Here is a 24,655-nt window from a genome sequence, read left to right on the forward strand (position 1 = left end):
GATTTTTCTAATCACCAGAGAAACATCTTGAAACGTTAAGGAGTAACTAGGTTGCCGCTCTCGAAATCATAAGCTGTCTAAGTGAATATCATTGTATAACTCATGGGTGAAAATCGAATAATCCTCGGCAACTATACATAGTTCAATTTTACAAGTGGGCGCTGTACATCTTTACACTGAAACCGTATAGGGCCCTGGGGGTCAATTCCGTAACTGTGAAAATCTGAAAAATGTACACTCATTGAAAACTCATTTTTATCAGTGAGTTTTTTTGTTCACAGTTTTTCTTTACAGAATCAGAATTTCAAAGTTTACACAATTTCTTGTGTACAGTTTAAAACTCACAGTTAGCGAATAGGGCCCCTGGATACAATTTTAAAAAATTTGCAGATATTTGTGATCGAAACAATGATTTCAATAGAAGAAATTGAAAACATGTTCGACTTGGGTCATTTTATTTGAATTCATTGTTCTTGATTAATTTTTTGAAAAATTATGCAAAGTGATTAATTATATAATTTTTCTTTTAATCTTTTGCATTGTGGGTAAGACAAGTGTGATAACTTCTGCATAGACGTCAAAATTTCAAATAGAACGGATCACCTGATTTTATTTGACTATCGCTGTCTCATTGTGTATCTATTTCTATCACTCGCTGAAGATAGCCGGCCCCATAGTACAGGTCTACAAGTAGGATATGTTGCAGCACGCACATACATAGCCACGCTCACCTCTTAAATTCTTGCTCTTGTTGGTTTTTTTTTTGATGCTATTTGGCACTGTTGTACTTTTTAGGTCCAAGAGAAAAGTGTAGTAGCGGCTAACGAAAACTGCGTAAAATTTTTATTGTAAAATTACAAAGAAATATCCTTATTTACATTCAAACGAGCACTAAATTACATCCTCCTTAAAATCCATATGTTTTCGACAATTCTAATTAACAAATTGTGATACTTTATTACCGGGGACGATTGGTAAAACACGGCAAAAACCGTCGGGGGAGGTATTAATAGGCGCGTTTTCCCTCACTTGTAATAATTCGAATACTTTTTCGCCTTTGGAGTATTGATAACAGAACAAAACGCGTCTTTTCATTTCTCTTGCCACACTTTTGTACGGGTTATTACAGCCGACCTCGGTTTCAAACTGTTTTTCGCGGATAACTATTGAACGGGTCGAAAAACTTAGCACCCTTGTATGTATTCTTAATACTGGAATAACTACGCGTCCTCAGATACCCCAATTCAAGACTTTTGTATAATTTTCTGTAGGACCCATATAGGTGCAGTACATTTTCATACTAAATTCGTTCAAAAAATGTACCACCACAGCAACTCATATCTGATATTCCGCTCCTTTTTTGTTTCCCCGCGTCGCTTTCCACGACAGCAACCCCGGTAATTTTGACACTTCGTTAAGTGTCAAACGCATGTTCCGCACAGGTTCCACTGAGTTCCACAATAGTTTGACGCTGACCGAAGTGTCAAACTGCAATGTGTTAGAAAGAGAAAGGAATTGTTTCCTTCTCATACATATCATACTTGCAAACCTGTACTATGGCCGGCCCTATGCGCCGCCATATTGAACACACTGTCAAAACCCTGCCAAAATGCTAAAAAGTAGCCATACTGAACATCCTGTCTGGTAGTTGACGGATAAGATATCACACTTGTTTTATCCACAATGATGTTTTGTTTTAAATAACTTGATGAAATTGGTGATGCAAAATCCGATGGTATGTTGCCCGCACCAACTTGGGTGGCGTCGTTTATCTCTAAAAAGCTGCGGTCCAATCTACTGGTTGTATACTAGTAAGCCAAAAGTCCAAACTAGTTCGAGTTCTGTCTTTTTTCCATCTTACCAAGAGTTTTCTTTTAAACAGTGACGGCCTACGAAATATCAATCGCCAGTCAGTGCATCAGCATCATACCAGTGGACATACTAGTCAGTATATGCATCAGAGTCGGACCTGTTGGCATAAAAGTTATTTTATGCAAGACCACCATACTCTTTGGCATACTATGCCTTTTAATCAGGGTCATATCAGTGACATGGTAGTCGATCTAGGCATCAGCTGAATGATACGCTAGCTGGTACATACAACAGCATCCTACAAGTTTACGGTCCGGTAGACCTATTCGTGCTGAAAAATCACGCGTAAATTGCTAAATTACCTAAAATTCAATTCAATCAAAAATATAAAAAGTGAAAATCAAAATATCTTCAAAATTATAATCAGTAAACTCTTCAAACACTAACTAGTATAAATAAGCCTACAAAATTTTTATTATAGAACCATAGAATGTTTGCTGATAGTTTGGCTGTTTACTGCAGAGGAGGAGAGGCAGTGCTACTTTACAAGGTAGGCAAACCAATTTTACGGCAGGAGAACGGCGCACAGCTAGCTGGGGCTTTGCATCATCCACTCACATCAATGTATCCGTCTGCAACGTTTACTACTCGGAAAAACAGCAGGACAACCAAGCAAACATGGACGAAAGTAAAAGAATAGAAGACCTGCTCAAGGGTAAGGAATGAAGTCCTTAGATCTACAATCATGGGACACTGGCCGCATGATATCCGCGCTGAGAGAAAAGGGATCCTTTTAACCGCATTTACCGAAGTTGCGGCGCAGAGCACTGCAAAAAAACAATCGCGCACTAACTTAGCGAATTCCTAACCGTAGCACATATGTATTAGGTTTTAAACTGTGGGCTAAATTGCAAACCTCTCGATTTACTGCTGTGTTTTTTAATTTAATTAAGTTTCAATTTAAAAAGTATTGAAACAGTAAGGTGTTATTATATATTTTCTTACAAAGTTGCGATAGATCACTAGTTAGACCAAACTACTAGAATACTTGGGCACGTCGGCTGGAAGCCACGGCACCGCCCACTAGATTTTTGTTTTTTATAACTGCAAGTGTAGAGCTCTCTAGTTTCAATTTGAAACCCTCTTCTGTGCACTAATTATGAGGAATACCGGTATAATTTATATTTGAAACCAAATTCGGTTTCATATTTTGGCTCAAACTTTTTTTTTTGTTCTTTTAATGGACGTTGTGGCAGCGATCTGCCCTCAAGTGGCCCAATGAAACCAGGCTAATCCTGATCAACCAGCCCGCACAGCAACCAACCAACTAAGCATAAAAGTAAACCCCAAATTTTTACGGTCTAAATAAGGTGAATGCGAAAAAAATGTATGGATTTTTCGAAAACAGTAAACTTTGAAACTTAATTTCCCAACATTTTGATCTATACAGACCTGTTCCTGGACAGAGGGCGACGATATGCTGAAATGCACATTCGGGTGTTAAAGAAAAAGTTGATTAATTAATTTTTCATCGAAACTTAAAAGGCTTTGCTTAAATGCGTATGCTCATAAATTTATTGCACATATGAATGACAATTTTTTAATAAAATTTTTGATTAGTTCATAGGCAAACCAAATCCAAACGATCAACGCCATGGACTAATCTTCCGATCGTTTTTGTACCTCTTCCGGTTGATAAAAAGCCGTAAAAATATAAACTACGTATTGAAGGCATCTTTCCTCGAAATCTACAATGAACGAGTGAGTATAACATAATCTTATATATGACAAATAAGGAAGTCTAAGTGTGATCTCACGTATATATATTAAGAATACAGTTACAGAGAAATGTCACGAACATAAAACGATATGAAAGTTGGCATGTCGACGGACGGACAGGCCAAAGTAAAATTTTTTCTGTTGTTGATATTTTTTTACATAAGAAACCCTACATCTATCTCGATTCATTTATGCCATTACGTACAGCCGTTATCATATCAAAGGCATATATCTCTGTGCACAAGGGCATGCTGGATATAAGTATGAATGAAACAATTTTAAGAGTACCTTAAAACGAACGCAAATAACTGATAGGTTAACTAGCGTTTAACCCTGCCAGATCGGCCGCTTAAGTTAAGCTGAAACTTTCAGTTAAAATAGACTGGAAAACTGCAAAATAAGTTTAAGCGTAGTTTAACTGACAAACTGAGTTGAACTTGTACTGAAAACTGGGCCTTATTAATGTACAAAAAATGTGTGCTTCTCGAGTACGCATTTTACTGGAATCCCCGAAAACGGTGTGAATAACAAGCGGAAAGTCGAGACTCCTCCTAAAAGGGTACATATATTCGTCATTTGCTACGTAACTTTATCCTAGTCTTTTGTGTAGAACTAAGAACGTAGCATACATATATAATCATAATATTCAGAGTGACCATCTTATAGAGGATAAGACCACTACTAGCATGCAAAGCGACACAGTCAGTGTCAAAAGAAAGTGTACACACGTCTAATGTAAAAATATTAGCTCTACTTTAGGGGTTTCCGGGCGACACAAAGGAACTCTTTATGTTTTCTGAAAATGATATGTAATTCTGTTTAGTTTACTGGAAAGACAAAAACAAAGCTCTTACAAGACAAAAGCTACGGGCCAAAAACCCGAAATACTTCATATGTTCAGTGTCAAAAGGAAGTGTTAAAATTGGAGTTCATGCGTTTGCAAGACAACAAACCGTACACCCGTTACACGGACGCCGGCTTTGTATGGCAGGCGATTGAATTGAGCTATATGAAGTGTTTGGGTAGTCGCGATCTTTAGTTATGTTGGTAGAAGAACATTGTTCGTAATAAAAACAAAACGTCTATCGACATTTGCGAACTTGGGATAAAGTATCATTTGGATGGAAAAACTCCGCAAATTGGAGATATAAATATTTTCGAAATCACAACACTGTAAGAAATATTATTGACAAAGAAAAAATAAGGAAAATTTGAAAATCGTTCCAAGTTAGGCGGGCCACTGTGTGAAAATCCTTCGGAAAGTGCTGTAAAATTGTTGAAAATGTTTCGGAAATATCAGGTGTGGCGGTAAGTACCAGGCAATGCTTCGGACATTATATGGAAACGGTATACATGGGCAAGTTCCACTGCAAAGACTCCTTATAGTCAAACCTGACCAAATAAAACGCTTGAATTTCCCTACAAAAAAAGTGTAATCACAAATTCTTCTGGAAGCAAAGAAAGCAAACTTGAGGTGTCAGGGAGGTAAATAGGAAGAAAAATATGGAGAACAACAAATGGGAAACTTGTCGAAACGCAATGAAACATGGAGCGGTTGGGCGATGTTGTTGTGGTGTTTGGGCTTAAGCGATGTTGGACATTTGGTTTTCATAGAAAGTTCCATAAATAGTTAGACTATCTGAACATGTTGAAGAATAACTGATTGCCGAAAATTGAGTTTGGATCAATCGTGGGTGTTTAAGCAGGAGCCAAGTCGCAACATCTGTGATCATATGACTCGTCACGTACTAACATGGTTTTCGGTTTATAACATGTGTGATCGTACTATTTAATTCGTATTCCACATGATGCCATAAGTGAACGATTAATGGAACCTAATTGCTGAATTGATTACTTTTTGGTGGTTTTACAACCTGCCTGACGTTTTTATATCTGTTAACTTTAAAATATGCTCCTACTTACTTTTTGGTCCTAAAACGAGCAGTTCATTCAAAATAAATCGATAATTCATTGCTGTCGTTTGTTTTAGATCCATTAAACTTATACGTCACTGCACCTTAACCCATCGAACATCAATACTTATTAGTTCCATGCCACGTACAGGAAATTGACAATCTTTTGTTTTTTACACTTTCTTTTTACACTAAATGTATGATTTGTATTTCCGATATTTCATCTATAACATTTTAGGGCAAGAGCCCATGACTGCCAGACCTTCGCCATTTTATAAAATATGAAATTTCATCAGCGCTTACATCCAATTGAAGGGCGAATATTGGTGTATTATGAAGCTCTTAGACTATTTTTTTTTTGTTGTAAGAGATTTGTTTTTGTTTTTTCATTAAATAAAACAGTATTACATATCACTAAAAAAATGTCTATTGTTTCACCCAGAAAACCCTTACGGAGAGGTATTATTTTTACATTCCAGGTGTGTACACTTTCTTTGACACTGACTATACGTACATCAATTTGTAAGTACAAACATATTACGTGAATGCATTAAATTGCACAGTCACTGACCATGGGGGTCATTCCGATATTTACATTAGCAATTTGCGTGCGCTTCAGGTGATTTATTCACGGTATCAGAGTGCGCTGTAAAACCATTTTTCTTTTGACCACTTTTGAATGATATTAAATATGCAATGTTGATTTTGGTGAATACACGCCTTGTCACTTCGACATGCTATCAAATTGAAGTTGGGAAATGCAGCCTTGGCAGTCGTTCATCGTATACGAGTGTTTAATTGAAAATTAAAAAAGTGAAAGTCACATATTTAAATACTAATCCATACAAATGTAATAGGGTGGGCAAAAAATAATGTATTTTTGCTTTTGATATAGTGAAAATATTGTTCTGGACAACCAAATATATACATACAGTTGCGGTCAAAATCTTAGTAGTGCTCATGGATTATTTCATTTAAGTGGCCAAATTTTTTATTAACCACAACAGTTCTTCGATATCCACTGTAAACTGCATTGGACTAAGAAGTTGGCTTCATAACATGCAATAACTTGTTAAGATTAACCGGTTTGTTAAGTTTGCATGAAGTTTTAGTTGTAACCAAAGTGTATTAACAAAGTGTGTTTGAATTTGACAGTTCTCTAATAAAGAACCGGATTATAATGTCAAAAAAAATCTTAACCCTTTCAGAAAAATTTTCAAAATTTTTAAATTTAAAATTTGTGAAAGATAGCTTTTATTTTTTAACAAAACAACATTTTTTTGCGATAAGAACACGCCAAGAACAGTATTTCGCAGCTTACAAGCCCATGTTGTCGTTGTTCTTGTTGTAGCGATAACAACACACTCCGAAGGTTCTGGAGAGTGTAATCCATTTTATAGCCATTTTCCGAACATAGATCCAGTACGTTCCAGTAACAAGCACCATTAAGGTACAAGCCCGACCATCCCGGAATGATTTTTAGGTCGCCCCCCTTCAAGCCTATTTAGATTATAGAAGGTAGAAGTATGAAAAGGAGCAGAACGTATGAAAATGGAGGAGCGTGTAGCAACAGCGAAGACATTGAAATAGTATTTTTGTTTTTCAAAAGGCAGCTTGCGAACAAACACTGAAGCGATGTGAAGAAAGCAATCGGGTTGTATTAACAAATTCATCTCGCCTTTTCGAAAATAATTTTAAGCAAACGGATTTTATCACCTGTCCGTCAAATATTAACATTTACTAACGTGCTCGGTTGTATCGCGGAGCCGTTCCCATTCCAATTGAACCGCGTCCTTCAAGTGGGGCACAATTAAACAAAATACCATATATGTTTCCGATTTGGAAACTTAAACAGAAAGCCCTTTCGAAACTAGTTTTCGAAAGGAGAAAATACGAAACATGGAAGTAATGCTTTAGGACGTTAGGTGTATAAACTTAAAAATCCTAACAAAAAGTAGTTCTGGAAGTGGGAAAAGCATATATCTTCGGCAATTTAATACAAAAAAATGGCTTAAAAGGTTTGTAAACAGATATGTTTTTTTTTAGCAAAATACTCTTTTAATTTAATGTCAGATATTCAAATGTAACTTGTGTGTTTGGTGTTATTGGAATAATTACGGTCGGCTTTGGAAGTGCTACATGCACCATATAGGGTTAATTAAATTTTTTATATTTGTTTGACATAATAGTCCCTTACAAGATAATAATATTCAACTGTCAATGACATAATTTGTTAAACTCACTTACGTTGCAACCGCTTTTTAATCAATCAAAATCTTAGTAGTGCGAGAAAAAATGTATAAAAAATTAATGTTATCGTCATCCTAGACAGTAAGCTGTCATGTACCTCAACGTGGAGGAGAGGGTGAAGAAGGCCTCAACGGCACTTTATGCATGTAAAATAATGCTGGGGTGTACGTGGGGCTTATCGTCCTCTCTTTCTCATTGGTTTTTTACAGCGATTGTAAGCCCTATTCTATACTATGGAGTTCTTGTTTGGTGGAAAGCCACACAAAAAACAATCTACCTCAAAAAATTAGAGGGGTTATGCAGACTAACAATGCTTAGCATTACGGGAGCCCTGAAAACAACCCCGACAGCTGCACTGTATGCCATTCTGCACATTCCACGTGTAGACCTGGTAGCAAAGAACAAAGCGTTAACAAATGCAACCAGGCTCGTTGCCTCGGGCAGCTTAAGCGCCGACCATACGGCCATAGTAGTATAGAGTCATCAATCGATATTTTGTTCATAGGGAGACCTTAAGGTCACAATAGAGGTGGACGGTTGGCGCAAGCATGCTCAAATGGCGAACGAGGCGATACATGTGTACACAGATGGTTCCAAAGTTGTGGAAGGAGTAGGGTCTGCGGTATACTGAGCTGATGCGGAAATAAACAGATCCTACTGGCTGCCGGATTACTGTAGCGTTTTTCAAGTGAAAATAGTAACCATAACCAAAGCAATAGAAATCCTGGAAGAAATTAGCCCAATCTGCAATCGTGTTAACTTTTATATTGACAGTCAAGCAGCAGTTAAGGCAATAATCTCGCATAGCATAGCCTCTAAATGCATGTTAGAGTGTAAGCAGTCTCTGGAGAGAATGGGGAAAGGGAGAAGCATACATCTATATTGGGTCCCAGGACATATGGGAATAGATGGGAATGAAAAAGCGGATGAACTAGCTAAGAAGGGCGCATCCTTTGAAGCTTGCTGCGTAGACGTCCCAATTAGACTGGGCGAGATTAAGCGAAGGCGAGAGGTGTACGAAGCGGATCGACCAAGCGGGAAAGGCGTGGGTTCAAGCGCGGGGTTGCAAAGTGGGGAAGATTATGTGTAGGTCTTACTTCCTTAGACTAACAAAGTTGCTTCTATCATTAAAAAGAGAGGACTGTAGACTCATGACGGGTATTCTGACTGGGCACTGCCTTCTGCCGTCACATGCCTTTAAATTAGGCTTGGTCAGTGACAGCAGATGTAGGACGTGCGGGTTGGAGGAAGAACGATCGAGCACGTTCTGTGCTCGTGCACTACGCTTGTCAGGCTAAGACTCCAGCTTTTAAGAGTGATATAGCTGTCAGATCTAGAAGCAGGAAGTGGCTTAAATGTATCATTCAATAAAACAATTGATTTGATATTTAAAGATTTAGTTTAATTTCCACTTGGCGTGTCTGCACAGCTAGATTGTTCAAAACGGAAGTCTATGTCTTACAATTGGTGTACTAAAGTTATCGAACTATCGAACTGCACACTAATAATACATTGGTAATATTATACAGATGCGTTCATTTTAAAGATGTAACATAATAGGAATATCTTATAGTATGTGGCTTACTCCTAGTTCACACACTCCATACATGCTCTTTTTTTATTAATTTTTAATTTTTAATCATCATGAAAACCATACAGCTTGGGAGGCATAACTAGACGTCCACTTCGTGTTTGATAGTATGGCTATGAACTGCTTGTTCCTGCATCCATGGCATCATCTCTTTCAACAGTATTACTATTATTTTCAGGTATTGTAACTGACTCATCGTTACTTATTACCTCGCGAGTCACAGGCATACTATTTTCATTTAACGAGCAGGACGGCGCTACTGATTCTTTCTCATCATTCCGCTCAAGCCACGGTGTACATATTGGCAAATTTTCATTACACTGACTCATGCCTTCTTCAAATAACATTTCAGGATCACTTACACTATTCTTACTTTTTGCTATAAATCTTCGATTACGTCTAAAATAATTATTATTATTATCTTTTATTACATACGATCTTCCATTAATGTTTTGCACTATCTTGCTATAGTACCATTTTTTGTCAGTTTTCTTAAATATAATTCTATCGCCTAGCTCTAATTCCGGTAATGGCTTTGCATTGCGATCAAAATAATCTTTCTGCTTTTTCCTTTTTTTTTTAATCCTTTCCCCTATCTCTGATTCATCTATTGAGTTTTGGAACAAAAGTAGTTCTGCTGTTGGGAGTTTTGTTTTTATCAATCTCCCGAAGTATAACTGAGTTGGAGCTAACTGCAAATCTGCCACTGGGGTGTTATTATATTCTAGAATATGATATTGAAAGTTGTCCTTTTCATTGGCTTCAAAACACCGTTTCATCAAACCCTTAGCAATTGCTACCCCTTTCTCCGCTAATCCATTGCTCTGTGGGTATCTAGGACTTGAAAACTTTACCACAATATTAGCATCATTAAAGAAGTTTTCCATTTCTAACGAATTAAATGGGTTGTTGTCGCAGCGGATTGTTGTGGGATATCCTACTTTCGTGAAAATGTTTTTCAACGTATCGATTACACAGCCAGCGGTTTTATGTGCAAGATTTTCCGACAACACAAGGTTAGAGTATGCGTCGATCAGGGAGATATAATATCTCCCCGCATATTCAAAAATATGAATTCCTTTTATTTGAAAAGGATATTCAGGGACGTCGTCTTGTCTCAATGGCTCTTTTGCATTATTACATCTGAAAGTTTCACACACAACACATCCCAGGATTAGTTCTTTAATCTGTTCAGTCATGTTTGGCCAGAAATACAATTATCAGGCTTTTGCTAACGTTTTTTCTATCCCGAGGTGTGGCCTGTGCAACCACCTGCATACAACTGGTTGTAACGAGGTTGGAATTATTAGTCTATGATTTTTAAGCAACATTCTATTTTCGTAGTGGATATCAGACTTGTATTTGTGAAAATGTTTGCTTAGCTCATTCAATTGGTGATAACTGGGCCATCCCTGTTCCACGTATTGACATATTTTCTCGTAATCCTCATCCTGCTCTATATGCTTGCAATATAAATCATAATTAGATTTCGATATGCAAACTTTCCTTGACAGCGTATGAATAACTCTCTTAAGCTCGGCAATTTCAGCCGTTTCACCTAAAGGAGCCCGAAAAAACAATCATCAACCAACATTTGCTTACCGGGAGTATAAACTACCTCCATCTTTGGATATTTGAGCAAAAACATGAACATAGCCTGCAGCCTAGGCGTGACCTCATCAATTTCTTTCTTCAGAAGGGATTCGAGTGGCTTATGATCACTCTGTACTAAAAATTCACGACCGTAGAGATAATAATGAAACTTAATGCAGGAAAATACTATAGCTAGCAACTCTTTCTCTATTTGTGCCCATTTCTGTTCTGATTTACTGAGAGTTCGGGACGTATAAGCTACAGGATGTCTCTCTTGAAGTAAAACGCAACCTAAACCATCTTTTGATGCATCTGTCTGCACCACAACCGGTTTTTCCTTGTCATATATAACTAGTACTGGGTCAGATGTAATGATAGTAATGAGATTTTGAAATTCATCTTCATGAGCATCAGTCCACTGAAACTTAGCGTTGTTATGCGTTAGGTAACGTAACTTTGCCGATTGTTTTGATAAGTGCGGAATATATGCCGGAAGAAACTTAAGCATACTCAAAAACCACATAACATCGCTTTTATTTTCTGGCTTTTTCAGCTTGATTATAGCTCCACGATATTTGTCAATTGGTTTAATTGTACCTTTTGACACTACACGACCCATGAATTTCATTTCCGTTTGACGATATTGAATTTTATCTGGATTGAATCTTATACCTTTGTAAATTGCTCGCGTCAAGACTGTTGCGAGAATCTCGTCATGCTGATCCATAGTTTCCGCCACGATTGCCATATCATCAAAGTATATTATGACACCGGGAATATCGCCGAAATGTTTGACCATTTCTTTCTGAAACATTTCTCGCGCACAATTTAAGCCAAAGGGTACGCGATTGAACTTATAGCGACCAAACGGTGTCATAAACGTAGTTAAATTTGAGCTTGGTTCATCCAACTCCATTTGCCAAAACCCACTACTGAGATCGAGTACAGTAAATGTACATTTGTTTGCTAATTGACTAGTTACATCATCGAAAGGCGCGATCAGAAAATGCTCTCATTTTATGCACTTATTTAATAGCTTTGGATCCAGACACATTCGAATGTCATTTTTCTTTTCCACTAACTGTACATTATGTACCGTATCCGTAGGGTGATTGACTGCAGTGATAACTCTATTCCACACTATCTCCTCAATTTTGCATTTAAAACGCTCTAACAAACTTAATGGTATTCTTTTCTTATAATGCAGACATGGTATAGACCCCTTCTTTAGTGTTATTGAAACAGTTCCTGGAAATTTACCTAATCCACTGAAAATAGTACTATATTGCTTAATAAAATCACTCTTACTTTTTGGAAACGGTGTCGTTTTAGACTGTATAGTATTGATATCCATCCATTTTATGATCTTAAAGTTCACACTAGTCTCCAACCCTAAAATTGGTACGCTGGCATTATCTACAACAACAAACTCTGCCTCTTGTTCCGTATTCAAGTCAGGATCAGTGCATTTTAATATTACTGTGCCAAGAGTTTTTATTTTATTCCCACTATAATCGTACAAGGGATAATCATTACATTTGTTAATGAATTTAGTTTTAAATATTGAAAGATATTTGATAGGAATGCAATTGACATCGGATCCGGAGTATATTTTGAATGAAACTGCGGTGTTTTGTATATAATATTTCTTGGTCCACTTGCATGTTCCATTATTACTGGTATTTATTCTATAAATGTGAACACTACCTACTAACCTGGTTGATATATTTGTTTTATTACAAGCTTTACCTTCATCGTTCCAATTATAGTGATCTCCTACTGAGTGTACCTGTCCATGCTGCTTGCTTAATCCGGGACTTGCTCTCTGTCCGTTGTTTGTTGTCTTCCTATCCGTTAATTGCTGGTTTTTCTTTCCGCGACACATTTTCACAAAATTACCCTTTTTTTCGACAACCTCGGCAGGTTACTTCCTTTGCTTGGCACGTATTTAAATGGCCAGTTGTAAATTGTTGCCCGCAATTGTAGAAAAAACCTGTAATTGCATGCACAGATTCTTCGATTGCGTTGATGGTTTTGGAATTTCCCTGTTCCAATAGCATTTTGTGAGAATTTGCAGCCTCGTATACCTTACACTTCTCAATTATCTTTTCTAGTGGATCATTTCTCCCTTCAAGCAATTTAAGCTGTAGTGTTTTGTCATAAACACCCAAAATGATTCGGTCTCGTATCATACGATCGCCGAACGACTGACCACAGCTACAGTTGTATTCGCAATAACGTATTTGAGTGCGCAGTTCCGTTTCAAACTCAGAAAAAGGCTGTTTTTCTTTTTGCGTTAGCGTATTAAATTTGAATGATTCGATTGCCACGTTCTTTTTTGGAATGCAGTAATTGTCAAAAGCATCCAGCACATTTGCTAATGACCGTGTACCCTCACCGCCATTGCTAGCACTTGCAGGTATGCCAAGCAATTGCTCAGTTGACTCATCGTTTGGGAACAGCGTGTTATACATTTCCACTGCTTTCGGTCGTACAAGCCATAAAAATGTTGCAATTTTGATGTCTTCTTTTTCTTTTAGTTTTCCATTGGCATGTAGGTACATGCAAAAAGTTCCTTTCCATGTGGGCCAGTCTTTAGCGAGATTACTGCAGTCAAATTCAGGCGGTAGTCGATTTTCAGCCATTATGGCAGTTATCAATGGTAATTATATTATAAAAGTATAAAGCTTGATGTGTTTTGGTCCACTTCTGACACCATGTATCATTCAATAAAACAATTGATTTGATATTTAAAGATTTAGTTTAATTTCCACTTGGCGTGTGTGCACAGCTAGATTGTTCAAAACGGAAGTCTATGTCTTACAATTGGTGTACTAAAGTTATCGGACTATAGAACTGCACACTAATAATACATAGGTAATATTATACAGATGCGTTCATTTTAAAGATGTAACATAATAGGAATATCTTATAATATGTGGCTTACACCTAGTTCATACACTCAATACATTAAGTCCTAGGAAGCTTCTAGTATTCGCCAAGAGGACGGGGCTATTTTATAGCATAGGTCCTGGTTTTTGATAGGGTTTTTGAGTTTAGTCGTTAAAATAAACTTCTGGTAACACTACCGACTCATTCAGTCTATGTGAAGTCCTCATGGACCGCCCAGTTCAACCTGACCTAACCTAATGTTATCGTGACTATATTTGTGGAAAATTTAAAGGGGCATAAACAACATTGAACATTTTTCCGTCCTCTTGGCAAATACTAGCTTAATTGCTGCTTTGAGATCTGACAACTCTACTGCCCCTTAAATCTTGCTTTGACCAGGCAAGCGCAGGACACGAACACAGCGTGCCCAACCGTTTCTACCAGCGAGGCCTGACTTACATATAAGCATCTGTTGGCAGAAGGTAGTGTCCAGTTAGTATGCCCATCGTGAGCCCTATGTCTTCTCTCTTCAGAGATATGAGCCACTTTGTAAGTCTAATATCGTAGGATTTGCAAATGATGCCCCGCGCTTCTGTCCATGCCTTTCCTGCTTGATGGATCATATACAACGCCTGTCTCCTTTTGATCTCTCCCGCATGAATTTGGATGTCTAACGTCGACTTAAGAGAGTGCTGCCCCCTCCTTTGCCAATTATATGAAAAATATTGCGGTTTGCTTCTGTTGCTTTTCGATCAATTCCACGAGGTTATTCTGGGTATTATCCTGCGACGAACTGTACTAATTCTCAACTAGAGCAGAACTATTGCATTTAGAGCCTGCAAACACAACTTTTAAATGACGACCTTTCTATTGGGATGGGCCAATATGTTAATGTATTGAGGATTGGCTTTCATGTTTAAACATTTTCCGCCCTTCCTCTCATTCTCAATCAGCATTCCATGCACAGTGACGAAATCCCAATTTTTTTTACCTGGAATCATGTCAAAATCCCTATTGAGATAATGTCACCCTTTACGCAAAAAAAAAAAAAATGTATGAGCATTTCGAAGGCAGCCATGGCCGTATTGTGCTAGTTGCCTTTTCTTGCCGGATACCTTGGTTCAAATACATGAATATGTATATAAACATACACGATATATGTCGCACGTCCTGTGAGACATCAACCATCTTTTCAATTATAATATGGGACCTAGAGTCGTTGGCAACATACAAATTGTTCCATGTTGGAACTTACGGTTTTCTTGGGCTCCTGTTAGAGGACTTTGATAACAATTCAAGAGTATTCACGCCTACTGGATGGAGAAGGAAACCAAATCTAGAAAGCATTTAGAAAGTTTTCCTGGGAAATGGTCACCTTAGAAACCACAATGACTATTTTTCCTTTAAGAATATTTCAGCAGAAATTAATTGCAGAAGAAAATTACACTCGTACATAAATTGGTCTGAGCAGCATGATGATCACGTTCGCGATGTCAAGGCTCCCCCTAATAGGAACGGCAAATGTATCATATCTGTTACGTGGCTGGCTGTTTGGGTGGCGAGGAGCGGCGGCAAGCAGGTATGCTTTTATTTCACCACCGTCCTCACCCACAGCCACATGAACAAAAAGGGTTCATACCTGCATATCTATAAGAGAAGAAGGAGAAAGAGCTGAAAAAGATGGAAACATACGTGAGGGGCAGAGTTAAAAGGGGTAAAGATGAAGGCCTGTCCTGTCAGGTGGAGTCTTCCCTCCCTCTGCATTGCAACTTGCACCGCACCGTGGGCACTGTGCTGACTTCTGTTTACCTTACAGTGCCCCCAAACCTGGCACTAGTCTGTCCTCTGTCAATCAGTCATTTTCCCTAAACACTCACCTTCACCTTACCTTGCCACGCGCAAGCGCAGCACCAACCCCAAAAATGGGAATTTTAGCCCTGCATTATTAAAAAAACCTTTCTTTTCTCATCCATACATTACAACGACTTTATTAATATCATAGAAGGTTATCTAATATGTTAGTTAATTAGATCTTGTACCTATATCTACTTCTTCAAAACCTCTAACCTTACCTAGCTATGTACTTACGTTGATAGTAAAAAAAATCAGAAATAGACAATGCAGCTCCGTGCCAAAAAAAAAACAATATATAGCAATTCAAATTCCTACAAAAAAGGAAATTTCCAAAAAAAAAGGTCACCCTAATGTGTATTTCACCCTAATATTTCAGAAATGTACATATTCCAATTTCAAAAGGAAGCTAACGCCTAAACTGATCACACTAACGTATATTTTACCTTAATATCTACAAGACGAAAAAACTTCAAATTTAAAGCCTAAACTTAAACTTATTTTTGTGTAACTACTAACAATATCTTACCAATTCAAATTGCTAACCTACGACAATAGGGAAGGTATGGGCGAAGAGATCAACAAAAGCAAGGTATATCATGAAAAATGCATTGCACAAAATGTGCAATAACAAATCAAGCTGGTGACTTAATTATGTAAATATGTATGTTATTATGTGTATCTAGAGTAGGCAGTCATGTTTGTACACATATTTTATTTTATTATTATTTTTTGTTTTTTTTTTTTTTTTTTTCGTTTTTCCTTTTCTATTCCTGATCTTTTTGCTGATCTCTCGTGGGGATTGTCAGCAATGTTAATATATGTACATACACACTTGCCTGTATACTTTTATAGATTTGATCATAAGATAACACTCACCGCTTTCTCAATCTGATGGAGGCGCCTGCATTTAGTTGAGTAGCTATGCTGAAAAGTGTAAAAGTTCAATCATACATATATACATACATAAAGCTACTCTCAATCACTCAGCCAGATCGCTCGCTTGCGATCTTGGCTTATGAGTTATTCAGTATGTTGGTTATGCCCGGGGCAATAACGCACGGGAACAAGAACCGTGTGTACAAAAAAAAAAATAAAAAATAGGTTATGAATAAAATCAGGTGAAAAACGCGGGTGATATCAAAAGTATAAAGCTAAGCTTTATACCTTTAGTGCCAGCGGGTATGTGAAAAAGAAAAACAAAACAAAGGTCGCTAACTTAAAGTAAAAAAAAACCCATGTGCTTAGAGACTTATGAAAGCCAGTAAGAATTAGAGCGAGTAAAAAAAGTTGAAAGATGGGAAAATTGGGAGAGTTATGCTTTCGGGGGCGAATGTCAAACACAAACGGAAACTGAATGAGAGTTAGAACCTCAGGAAACTGAAATGAATACAAGTGTATAAGCGAAAGATTACACGAAGGGGTGTAATAAAAATCAAGGAATAGAATAAAAATTTATAAACCAAAAAAACGAAGTGAAAAAAATTTTTTTTTGAGAAGTGAAAAATTTAAATCATAAGAAAACTAAATAGCGACAAATATCGAAATGATCTCATGCCTCTGATCCCTGTTGATATGCCCCTTCTTTTTACCCTGAGCTAGAAGGAAATTCCTAAGTTCATTTTTCAACAAAAAAAAATATACAAAAATGTACCATATACGTATTAAGATTACTAAAAAAGTTCAGAAAACAAGCGAATGTTGTGGTTGTTGATGGCCTCTGATGTTGCGGTTAAAAAAGATGACGTTGAAGCTATTGCTGTGGCCTTTGGTAGCCAAAAAAAATGGTATAAGTGGTCGTGGGTGTTCCTGGTGGACAATCTTCAAACGCCATAGTTGTAGTTTTTGGACCGCGTATCGCCAAAATTATGCATCGCAGTTGTTTTTGCTATTGGCGTTGCGCCGCCAAATAAGAAAATGCGGTATCTCTTGCTGGAAGACTTTTGTGTTGCCGCTGTTGCTGAAGTGTCGGTTTGCCGGTACGACTGTGGTTGTTGTTGTTGATGCGTTCTACTCCGCCAATAAAAGAATGCTAGCAGAATTGTATATCGAGGGTATTGTTGGGGGATGTTTTGCCGTCGGCCAAACAAAAACGTAGAGTGGTGTTTGTGGATGCGTGGTTGTTGTTGTTGTATGTCGCCAATGTAAAAAGACGATGTGTTTGTTGTTGGGCGGGATCCGCTAATTTGGCCTTTAGGCCGCTAACTGAAATTTTCAATTGTGTGCCCAGTGGGTTCTTTCCAAAAGGGAGTGTCCTGTTAATATAAGGAAAGAAAAACATTGTTCTTGAAGAATTCCTAGTGTAAAAAGCCTGGTGATGCTAAAACTATTTTTTTTTTGTCTGCATGATTAATATACACACCGACATATATATGCCTGTGTGACGGCGTGCATATATGCATGCAAATTTGCTTTTGGCTTGCTTGGAAAATTGGCTATGTGGAAGCCAGCTTCCCAGTAGCATGCCAAGCTGGTGGGAGATAAAAAAATTCAAGGGCAAGGAAAACCATTGTACTTACCAGGAACTTCTGTTTTTTTTTCACGTTTCCCGAACAACTTTTCGGCGCGCACAACTTTAAGTCTCGCTTTTATTAGCGCACAACAAACCTTTTTTTTGTTTCGCTTTAAGCCGCGCACTTCTGAGGTTTTTTAAATATTTTTTCGAGGCACAAACTTTTAAATATTCACTCACTCACACTGGGCACTGATAAAGTAATACTTTGTCCGTTGCCTAACGTTGCGCCCTTTTATAGCTACCGCCGTGGCAAGGAACGTTACCCAGAAACGGAAAATTCGTACCTATACATGCCAAACTTTCTTTTCGGCTTTCCCGTATTTTTCATCCATACAATCAGGCACTCATACATTCACACGCTTACCGCTCCACAGAACGAACACCTACACAGATACACTCGGTTCGATTCACACGTTCATAGCCTTGTACCAATGCACATCAACATACATAATACAGCACACAAAAAACACATAGGTGCATGGCATTCATCAATGTTGCTAAGTTGTTAGCAGCATGGTGACATTTTATTTATTATAACAGCATGATACCAAGCGCAACATCTTATTTCCGCTGCAACATTGTGTTCACTATCGGTACAATGTTGTCAATGTTAATGTTATTATGTTAATATTATGTTAATATTATGTTAATGGCAACATTGCGGCTAAGGCACGGCCTGGACACGAAACACATAAACACATAGACGCATATACACTCTGCACTCATTTAAGCTAGTATGGAGACAGGCTGTCGTTACAGGCTCGCAACCGCCGATGGTGCCTGCACTATGGAGCGTGGGCGTAAAGAATTCAAACGCAGCCTGCTAAGTATTATTTCCCGCGTCCAACGTGTGGCCTCGACCCACGACTCAATGCCGGCCCTATTTTTTTTTCCACGCCTTTAAACTTTTGTTCTGTTTACTTACAAACTAAATCACTGGGCTAATGCTACTACTTAAACCTATATCACAGATACTACTCTACATATCTAATAGTAAATAAAATATCACAGATAAAAAAAAAAAATAAATAAAAAAAATAAAATAACATAAAATAAAATACAATAAAATAAAATAAAATATCACAGTTAGCAGAACAATTATAAAAAAAAATTATAAAATAAAATATCACAGATGGCAAAAAAAAATGTATTAAAAAAAAAAAAAATATCACAGATCATATAGTCAGGTAGGTAAAAAAAAAAATGTAAAATAAATAAATAAATCAAATAAATAAATTAAATAAATGCAAAAATAATCAAATAAATAAAAAAAGTTAAGAAAAATAAAAATAATTTAATAAAATAATCACGTACGTCAATAAGTTAATAAATAAAATTCGTCAATAAATAAATAAACAAAATACGTCGATAAATAAATAAATAACATAGAACAAAAGTACTAGCACTACAAAAGACACTAAACTATTTTGCAAAAATGTCTTTAGCGTGATATACGCCGATCTTTTTCCCATTGCTATCGCCAAGCTCGTACATTGAATTCCCTATAGAATTAAGTACGATACATTTTACTTGTTTCGGAGCTAGCTTGGCGTTGTAGTTATCGACCTGGGAACTTTGCTTAAAGTTTCGGCGATATACCACTTGTCCAATTTGAAACCTAACATCCCTACTCCTAGCGTCATATACTTTTTGGCTTCTTTCATGGGCCAAATTCAGCTCTTTCATAATTTTGTTCCGAATTAGTTGCAGTTTATCACCTGGGGCCTCTACCTCGCAATCAACATCCTTCACCGCTGCCAGCCTTCGGTATAGCTCATATGATGCAGCATGCTGTACCATAGGCATACCGAAAGTGGCGTAGTACGGCGACATGTTGATTGCTGCATGTGTAACGCTGCGGAGTGCAAAAGCGGCATCACTGACGCATTTGTCCCAATTTTTCTGATTCTCTTTTATAAATGATCTAATGATCTGTAGGACAGATCGGTTTACCCTCTCTGCAGCGTTGCCCTGAGCTGAATAAAAGGCTGTTTTTACATGTTTTGTGCCATATTTTTCTAAAAAGTTGTTGAAGATCTCAGATACAAACTGTTTTCCGTTGTCCGAATGGACATATTCGGGCACGCCAAAAACATGAAAAACATCCTTTTCCAAAAACTTGACTACCTCAGCTGAAGTTGCCCTTTTCATTGGTTTTAAGAACACGAACTTTGAAAAATGATCTAAACATACAAAGACATACACATTTCCATCACTAGAACGTGGATAAGGACCCATAAAATCAATGAATAAACGTTGGAAAGGTCGTTCTGTTAGCTTCTGTTTACCCATCATTGGTTGTTTAAAAACGTTTTGAGTTTTATTTACTTTACAAATTTCGCAATATTTTATATGTGCGTATACGTCTGTAGCCATCCCTGGCCAGTAATACTTTTGACGTAGTCGGGATAGTGTTTTGTGAATGCCACCATGACCAGCGGACGGAGAGCTGTGGGAAGACTCTAGCAGCCCCGGTCGCAATTCCGACGGTACCCAGAGCTTCCAGGCCGCTAGAAGATCATCCCCCCTGACGAATTGCGTCCGTTTGTAAACGTAACCGTCCGATAAACACAAATCCGGTAACTTGTCTTTGTTCTCGGTCACCGTTTTCTTCAACTCCGTATACTCCTCCGACTCGAAGCACGGTGACTCGAGACACACGTCTATGGCTCTATCGTTCGTCAGTATTTCGTCCATGTGCATTCGTGAGAGTATGTCGGGAACCACGTTTTGCGCTCCTTTTCGATGTTGAATATCGAAATCATAACCCTGGAGTTTCAAACTCCACATTGCCAGCCTCCCAGAAAGATCTTTCTGATTTATGAGCCATTTGAGGCTGGCATGATCAGTTATGATGGTGAACGGGGTTCCCTCCACGTAAGGTCGGAATCTCTTGACACTCACGATGGCGGCGTAGCATTCAAGTTCCGTAATGCTGTAATTTTTCTGCGCCTTCTTTAATTTTGCCGAAACGTAGGCAATCGGTCTTTCGTTCTGGTCATCGTCTAGTTGGAACAAAACCCTCCCAATCCGTCAGTTGATGCATCACATTGAATATAAAAGCGACGATTAAAGTCAGGATGTGTGAGCACCGGTGCAGAAATCAACCTTTGCTTTAAAATTTCAAATGATTTCGTTGCTTCGTCCGTCATTGCAAATTTTTTGACTTTGTCTTTCTTGAGGCAGTCGTGCAGCGGAGCTGCAATAGTCGCGTAGTCCTGTATGAAACGTCGGTACCAGCCCGACATACCCAGGAACCGTCGTAGTTGCTTCGGGGTTTTCGGAACTGGAAAGTCCCTCACAGCCACCACTTTGTTGGCGTCTGTCCTAATACATCCATCTCCGACTACGTATCCTAAATAGCGAACCTCTTTAAAACAAAACTTGCTCTTTTCTACATTAATTGTTAGCTTAGCCTCGCGAAGACACCGAGCGACCTTTGCCAACAAACACATATGGGACGAGAAATCTTCAGAACACACTAATAAATCATCAAAGTAAACAAAAACACATTCACGTAAAGCGGCCGGAATTACCTTGTCCATCAGACGACACATTCGTGGTGCTGCATTGCACAACCCAAAAGGCATGACAGTAAATTGGTAAAGGGGTCGGCCAGGGACAGTAAAAGCAGTCTTTTCTCTAGACTTCTTCTCCAGAGGAATCTGCCAGAAAGCGTCCTTCAAATCGATCGCGGAAATAAATCTTGTATTTTGTAATCGGCTAAGTTGTTCGTTCGTTGACTTTGCGAGCGTCAAGGCACAAGCGGGTTTTCGTCCCTTTTATTACCAGCGATACCGGCGAATTCCAGCTGCTGTTGGACTCCTCGATGACTCTCATGTCCAACATTCGATCTAACTCTGCGTATATGAGTTTTTGAATAGCTGGTGAAATCGGGTAATGGCGCTGCTTTACTGGCAGATTCTCGTCAACCACCTCGATGACGTGTTCTTCCTTATCTGTTTCGCCTAACACTAATACCGCGAAGGACGGGAATTGGGCCTTCACACGCTCCAACATTGCATTTTGCTTCGGCGTTAAAACGTGCTGCACAGCGTCGAAAGACAAGTCACCCTCGGCGGGCACGAGCTCCACCACACTGGCACCATTCACCCTACCACTCACACCCTTACTCACAACACTCATACCGAAAGCCTGCCAAAAATCTATCCCAAAATATACTTCCTGTTGCAGATCAGGAACTATCAAAAATTCTAATTCCCTGGTCGTATTATCCCACTCGACTGGTAACTTTATGACCCCTACCACGGCGGTTTCCTCCCCGTTCGCGGTTCGGATATTTTGGCTCCTGATTGGCACAATCAAGGCCCTTTTACCGCACAGGAGTGCCGCTGAGCCTTTCCCTAAACAGCTGGCACTCGCTCCTGAGTCTAAGAGAGCCAATACTTCCTGACCTGCTATAGTGGTTTTTGCAAAAAATCTATTATCACCTTTCATGGTGACTATGGTGGCAATTATTTTACTTTTCAGCCGATTAAAATATCTCCTCTTCTCACGCATTTTCTCTATTTTCTTAAAATTTCTCTTTTTTCTATTAATATTCTTCATATTCAATTTTCCTCTGATGTAAACTTTTTCCCTCGCGCTTTTTCAACTTTCCCTCTATCTTTTCAACTCTCCTATCTACCTTTTCCCTTCTCAAAATCTTTACAGTTGTGCTGCCGGGTTGCCTGTCTTCTGGCTGGAGTCCCCGGTCAACTCCGAGCCTGGGGTTTCTCTGCTTGGGCTTAAACATGCAAAAGGACGAACCACTTCCACACGCAAAACAGACCAATTGTGGAACGAGGAAGAATATTTATTTGGTTTTTGTGCTTCTGCCGGGTTTTTCACAAAGTGATCCACCGGCATACCACACGAAAAACACAACATCAAGTGGAAGGGAGAAGCACAAAAGGAATTCACAGTCGACTTAGACGCAGGACTAACAGAAGGACGAACACTATTGGGATTGGTTGGGGTTTGGTGTAGGGGTAAGGATTGGGATTGGTGTTGGGATGGGCGCTGAGGCTTCCTATCAAGAGCTTCGGCTTTTGTTTCCCCTAACTGCTCTGACTGTTCAAAATTAATTTCATTAATGACCCTCGACCTACTTTTATTTTCTTTAATAAGCTTTTCGGCTGTCTTGCATTCCGACTTGAGCTCCGCCAACGAGTCCATTTTTATGGCGAAGGTCAAGTTGCCCAGGTATGGTTTGAGGTTGCCCCTGATTATGCCAACCAACTCCCTTTCAGGGGTCCTCCTCCGCAAACGGAACGTCATGTTGTGGACTTCGGCATAAAAGTCGTCGAAAGCTTCCGCCGGCAGCTGTTTCCGTTCCATTATTTCACGGATTATTTCATAGTCGGACTCAGCAGACTTGAAGTGGCTTAGCATCTCGGCCTTCAGCTCGAAGTAGCCGAAATCAGGCTCATCTGCATGGTCCTCTAGGACCTGCCAATACCACTTCAAGGCACCGCCGGAAACCAGACTATGAAAGTCCGTGAAAAGCTGGAAGTAGGAAATATTGTGTTGCTCCCGCATGCGTTCAACACGAAAGATGAAGCTTTCGACGCTTATACTCTTATCGGTCCCATCAAATTTGATGTGCCATATTTCCAAATCCAACTTTTTCCACCTTGGAGGGTCACTACCATCTCGCTCAGTAATCCGACTGCCACTCGGAATACCGTTGCGGGTAGCAGGTTCCCCCCTGCGGTTCTGAGGCTCGGGTGTGGATGCCACAGCGGACCGATGTCCCACCGCGTGACTGGATGCCTCCATCTCTGCCACGCGACCATCAAGATGATCGACGTTGGTCTTGATGCTCCGCACTTCACCCGCCATTTGCACCACCAAATCTTGTTGTTGCGCCATCATCGCCATCATGCGGCTCAGCTGTTCAACATTGGTTGCATGCTCATTAGCGTCGGTGCGAGGAGCATTTAGGCCGCCGTGAACCATTGCTGGTGCGTTTCGCGATGGAATATCGCCCCCCTGTGCACCCACGTTCTCACTATGGGACATTTGGCACACCAAATCGATTTTCTGCGAGAAGTTCAAACTGTCCCCTGTCTCGTTAAACGACACTCCGTTCGCGAAAGAGACCCTAATCGGACGCTCAGGGCCAAACGATCCAAAGATCCGCGATTCGCACCTATTAAAGTAGTCCGTAGGTACAAAGTCAACGGGCCTCGGTATACCCGTGTCAGCTGGACAGTGCTGGACTCCCGGTAAGGTAGCCTGAACAGCTCGCCATGATCTCCTACCTAAGTCCGTCACTAGCTAAGTGTCATACCAGGTACCACTTAGTCAAATTGCAGGAATCCGAAGAAGGAACCCTGTTATGAGCACTTCGCTAATCCCTATCTTATTGTCATGGTGACACTTGTCGGCCAGGCAAACCCAAACGACATTGCCATCATGACGGTCCCTGTCCAGTCAAAATACGGAAATAAGGAT

At 39.1% G+C, this 24,655-nt stretch overlaps 1 protein-coding gene across 3 annotated transcripts in view; it reads left to right on the forward strand.

Annotated features, from left to right (window-relative positions):
• The window catches only part of Klp54D (Kinesin-like protein at 54D), a 147,199-nt gene that overhangs the window by 38,467 nt on the left and 84,077 nt on the right, over positions 1-24,655 (forward strand). For all 3 annotated transcript variants that reach the window (XM_067772829.1, XM_067772828.1, XM_067772825.1), the window contains one exon: positions 3,433-3,573. In XM_067772829.1, coding sequence (XP_067628930.1) covers positions 3,433-3,573 — 141 coding nt within the window. The remainder of the gene's footprint in view (positions 1-3,432; positions 3,574-24,655) is intronic.

Source organism: Eurosta solidaginis, chromosome 3 (genome assembly GCF_040869045.1).
Source record: "Eurosta solidaginis isolate ZX-2024a chromosome 3, ASM4086904v1, whole genome shotgun sequence".
Lineage (NCBI taxonomy): Eukaryota > Metazoa > Arthropoda > Insecta > Diptera > Tephritidae > Eurosta > Eurosta solidaginis.